This window comes from Plectropomus leopardus, unplaced genomic scaffold, assembly GCF_008729295.1.
Source record: "Plectropomus leopardus isolate mb unplaced genomic scaffold, YSFRI_Pleo_2.0 unplaced_scaffold16035, whole genome shotgun sequence".
Taxonomy (NCBI): Eukaryota; Metazoa; Chordata; class Actinopteri; order Perciformes; family Serranidae; genus Plectropomus; species Plectropomus leopardus.
The window spans coordinates 1-5,638 of record NW_024617206.1 but is presented as its reverse complement, the minus strand read 5'-3'; the positions used below and the strand labels follow the sequence as shown (position 1 = coordinate 5,638).

The following is a 5,638-nucleotide window of genomic DNA, read 5'->3' as shown; positions in this document are numbered from 1 at the left end:
GTAAAAAACAGAAAACAGACACAAGCTATACAAAAAACAAGAGAAAGAGCTATATTAACAAGCACCGATCTTCATAGTGTGCACATAACATGAGAGGGAAATACAGCGAATGCAAATAAACAAAGTCCCTTCCTGCTTCACGGCCGCTTCCTCCTTCTGGTCAGAGAGGCTTGTATGTTTCTATGAAACATGACGAGAATATGTTTATATAAGACAAGAAAATCTGTAATTATAAATATCGTTATTTTCCTGATCAAATGTCGTCTTGTGCTGCAGGAACTCAGAGTTTCTACCTGGAACACACTGATGACATCCTCTCTTTGACCGTCAACCAGCACCCGAAATACAAAAACGTCATTGCCACTGGACAGATCGGTACACTGAGTATACCTGTGTGTGTGTGTGTGTGTGTGTGTGTGTGTGTTTCTGCATGTTAGTGTGCTTCTCTACTAACTCGTCTGAACTAAATGAGTCCTGCTTTTCTCTCCTGCTTCATGTTTAACCTGCTTGCTTTACTTTTTTTCCACTGAAAGATCAGAAACCGATTGAAAATACTAACACAGAGGAAACTTTGTCTTTTAAAGGGAAATATCACACAATCTGCAGATCCACAGTCCATTTTCAAAAAGACTGAAAGGCTGTATGATAATTATTAGTAGAGAGGAACATTAAAGTACCTTTTTTAGTGCCTTTTTGTTGAAGCGAGGGTAGAGAGCAGGAGTGGGTCTTTTCACTTTTCCTCATCCAGGATTTAGATTGAATTTCAGTCTTCCTTTACTGTATAAAATCAAATTAACACTGTAATACACTGTAAAAATGCTCTGTTAAATGAGAAATGTTGATCTACAGGAGACAAGTATATTTAAAAGCAATATAACAATGCCTCACTGCATTATATTCCATAATATTTCTACATTTTGAATTGTCACCGGCTGCCTGAATTTTGTATTTTTCTCTACATAAATAAAAACATTTTCACCATAAACAGATAAATAAAAACAACCCGAATACAGTCTTAAAGTGTAGAAATGAAATATTTGCCTCTCAGACTTTAGGGTAAATCACTAGTTAATATCTCTCTTTACTTTCATGGCTGACGTTGGGCTGTTTAAAAAAAAAAACTCACTTCAGGTTTTTATCTGTTTTTTGTTTTGTTTTTGTACGTGTTTGTGTGTTTTGGCTGGCCTCATTTGTCACCATCGCTCTCACAACACCTCAGGTGACGTCAGTGAACTCCCAGGTAAAAACCAAACTGCACCCCGCCTCTCCCACCACGACAGACACCCAGAGACCCAGAGACCCAGAGACCCCTGGCAGGAGTAGCACACCAAAATTTAGCTCCGACACATTTTGTCTTGTCCTGTTTAGCCTGTTGTCCAAGTCTCAGTCTGTGCAGTGGAATTCAAAGCCAATGGTTGTCTGAAAAAAACAAAACAAAATTGATCTTAAAACCGATTTGATGCTGATGCCACGAGTATTAAACTGTTCTGGTTCTCGGGGTGTTTGTAGGCTGCATTGATCCCTCTCACTGCTCCGTTTCCGTCACTTTCTGTCGTCCCCTCGACATATTAAAACCTCCCTTTACATGCTGCTCTCCTCCTGTCTCGTGATCTTTATGTAGGCACCACTCCGTCCATCCACGTGTGGGACGCGATGAGTAAACAGACTCTGTCCATCCTCCGCTGTCCTCACACTAAAGGCGTCGGCTACGTAAACTTCAGCGCCACGGGAAAACTGCTGCTGTCTGTCGGAGTGGAACCTGAACACACCATCACTGTGTGGCGCTGGCAGGAAGGTCAGACTGATCTTTGATCAATAATCAATAAAATACACGCTTTTGTGCCTTCTTTGTGAGGACATTTTGTCCAGTTTTCAGTCCTTCTAAAGGATGTGTGTGGGACAGTTTAACCCTTTGAAACCTGGATCTGTGTCAGTTTTCTTGTGCTGTGTTCAGACACTTTCGCAAGTATTTACACCTTTGAAATCTGAGCTTATTGGTTTGTTTTCTTTTGAAAACATGGGGAAAAAAAGACAATAAGCAACATGGCAAGAAATGTTCTGCAAAGATCATGAAATTAGTAGATTTGAAACATTATTTTTAAAAAAGGGGAAAATGTCCAAAAATACATGTTTATAATATTTAAAATTATTTTACAAAATTATTGTTATTTTAAGCTTTTTTTCAGGTCATTTCTTAATTTGTTTGTTTTAGTTTTGTTTGTTCGTTTGTTATTTTTAAATTTCTTCTTCTCATCTAATTTTCAGGTAATGTTCTTGTACTTTTTTTTCTCAATTTTTTTCTTCTTACGTGGCACATTTTCTTTTCCTTTTGCCTGTTTTTAAAAGAGATCAAGCCAATCTGCTCAGGTCTCAGAGGGTTCAGGGCCCTGAAAACATATTTCCTCAATCAGCTTCTAACTATTAGTGATGAGGTCAAAAATGAACACATAACTAAACAGTTTTTAAACTTTGGATGTTTTATATTTATATTTTAAATTTGTGTTTGTGGGGAAGAAAAAAATCTTTTACCTGAGTGAAAGTACCAATACCACACTGTCAAATACTCTGGTACAAATTAAACTCAAATCAAAAATGTTACTTCAGTAAACGGTAAACTCCTCTTTAGGATCGAAAGTGTGCAGTAAAGCCGGACACCCGGACCGGATCTTTGTGGTGGAGTTTCGGCCGGACTCGGACTCCCAGTTCGTGTCTGTGGGGATTAAACATGTGAAGTTCTGGACGCTGGCTGGCGGTGCTCTGATGTACAAGAAGGGCGTTGTGGGAACAGTGGAGGACGGCAGGATGCAGACGATGCTGTCTGTCGCCTTCGGTGCTGTGAGTTAAAAATCTCTGTTCACATCACCTGAAACGAGACAGGACTCCGGCTAAACAAGACCGCTGAAAACTATTAAACAGAGATCTGAAAATGTGATTGACGTGTGATTTACTCACCAGAAGACAGACTGCAGTTCTGTAATTGCCCCTCCCTTAATGTGTGTTTGCAGAATAATTTGACGTTCACTGGAGCCATTAACGGGGACGTATATGTGTGGCGAGATCACTACCTGCTGAGGGTGGTGGCGAAGGCGCACACCGGGCCGGTCTTCACCATGTACACCACACTGAGAGACGGTCTCATCGTCACCGGCGGCAAGGAGAGGCCGTGAGTATCACACTGACAGCTGTTTACTGGTGAGCTGAGAGCTTCATTTTACCTTACAGAAAATGAAGCAGCTAAATTGTCTTTTTTTTCCCAAAAAATATATTCATGGATTAACGGACATGTACCACGTGTGTCAGGACTAAAGAGGGCGGTGCGGTGAAGCTCTGGGATCAAGAGATGAAACGCTGTCGAGCCTTTCAGCTGGAGACGGGCCAGCAGGTGGAGTGTGTCCGATCTGTCTGCAGAGGCAAGGTGAGGAATTTGATTTTGATCTCTGCCCGTCAGTTTTCGTTGTCGTCCTTATCATAAGCTCACGTCCTCCTTTTCCTCCTCTTGTTCAGGGTAAGATCCTGGTGGGGACAAAGGACGGGGAGATCCTCGAGGTTGGAGAGAAGAACGCAGCGTCCAACCTGCTGCTGGACAGCCACGCCCGGGGAGGTATCTGGGGTCTGGCCGCTCATCCTGCTAAAGAGCTCTGCATCACCGCCAGCGACGACGCCACCATCAGGCTGTGGGACCTCACTGACAAAGTACACATACACAAACACACCATCTGATTCTAAAATAGTCTACAGGATGATTTCTAGGTTCTCTTTCTCTTTCTGTAGAAACTGTTGAACAAGGTGTGTGTCGGCCACGCAGCTCGCTGTGTGAGCTACAGCGCAGATGGAGAGATGCTGGCAGTGGGGATGAAGAACGGCGAGTTCCTTCTCCTCCTTGCCAACTCCCTGAAGATGTGGGCCAAGAAACGAGACCGCAGCGTCGCCATCCAGGACATCAGGTAGGAGAGAGAGTAATGGGCATTATAGCAAGGGAGAGAGTTTTAAGATAGAGAAGAAGTTATGCATATCACATATAAAATACATACAAATTAAGATAAACCCATGGTGAGGAAATATTCAGGTCTTTTCATTGTCTTTTGAAATCATGAACGTCGTGTCCCCCTGGTCAAAGAGGAAAATGACCATTCAGACTTTTACCAGTGATGGTATGGGGGGTGTGTTAGTGCCCATGGCATGGGTAACTTGCACATCTGTGAAGGCACCATTTATGCTGAAACACACATACAGGTTTTGGAGCAACGCATGCTGCCATCCAAGCAGCGTCTTTTTCAGGGACGTTCCTGCTTATTTAAGCACGACAATGCCAAGCCACATTCTGCATGTGTTCCAACAGCATTGCTTCGTAGTAAAAGAGTGGGGTACTAGACTGGCCTGCTTGCAGTCCAGACCTGTCTCCCCTTAAAAATTTATGGCGCATTATGAAGTGCAGAATGCAACAACGGAGACCCGAACTATTGAGCTACTGAAGTCGTACATTAAGCAAGAATAGGAAAAAATTCCACCCACAAAGCTTCAACAATTAGTGTCCTCAGTTCCCAAACGCTTATTGGACGTTGTTAAAAGGTGATATAACACAGTGGTAAACATGCCCCCGTCCCAGCTTTTTTGGAACGTGTTGCAGGCAACAAATTCAAAATGAGTGAATATTTGCAAAAAAACAATAGAAGTTTATCAGTTTGAACATTAAATATCTTGTCTTTGTAGTGTATTCAATTAAATAAAGGTTGAAAAGGATTTGCAAAGTATTGTATACTGTTTTTATTTACATTTTACACAACGTCCCGTTTTCATTGGAATTGGTGTGTGCAGGTTCAGTCCAGACCGGCGGTTGTTGGCCGTTGGCTCGGTGGAGAACACGGTGGATGTTTATGATGTGAGCGGAGGACCAAGTCTCACCCGCCTGGTTTACTGCAGCGACATCTCTGCTTTTATCCTGCAGCTCGACTTCTCCGCTGACAGCTGTTATATACAGGTAACGGTGTGTGTGTGTGTGTGTGTGTGTGTAGTATCTATTACAAACATCCGAACATTCTCTGTGTGTTCAGGTGTCCACAGGAGCTTATAAGCGGCAGGTGTTTGAGGTTCCCTTAGGGAAGTTGGTGAGTGACCAGACCATCATCGACAGAATCACCTGGGCAACTTGGACAAGGTAAAACACACACTCTCACACATTACTCATGTACAATTACAGAAAACTCTTATTGCCAAAAGTCATCATAGAGTATGTCAAAAAATATTATTTTCAAAATCGCAAACATCATCATTATGTCAGAATAAAGTTATTGTATAGTTTGTCAGGAAAATGTTTTTAGAAAAGTGACACTGTATTATGTTGGAAAATTGTTTTGGAGAGGACATGCTCTAATGTAACAGAAAAAGGTCATTCCAAAGTATGATAGAAAAATGTTTTTAAAAAGTCCTATTAATGTATGTTATGAACAGTGTTTAAAAATGAGTAAAACTACAGTGAATCGTTAACATGTTACCAGTATGCCATCAAAAATCATGAACGTATATCATATGGCTTAAAATCATCAAAAACATCATAGTATAGTCTGTCTCTCAAAACTGTCACAGTATATTAAGTCACTCAAACATCAGCGAAAACTTGATATTATAGCAAAAAAAATGG

At 41.5% G+C, this 5,638-nt stretch overlaps 1 protein-coding gene across 1 annotated transcript; it reads left to right on the top strand.

Moving 5' to 3' along the window:
• Positions 1 to 276: 276 nt before the first annotated feature.
• Positions 277 to 5,155, top strand: LOC121964561 (echinoderm microtubule-associated protein-like 6; the record flags this gene model as incomplete). The annotated part of the gene is made up of 9 exons (XM_042514765.1): positions 277 to 375; positions 1,622 to 1,795; positions 2,627 to 2,835; positions 3,006 to 3,163; positions 3,301 to 3,415; positions 3,505 to 3,693; positions 3,772 to 3,944; positions 4,816 to 4,978; positions 5,052 to 5,155. Coding segments are annotated over 9 exons (1,384 nt in total), but the record flags the coding sequence as incomplete, so codon positions are not given.
• Between the last annotated feature and the right edge of the window lie 483 nt (positions 5,156 to 5,638).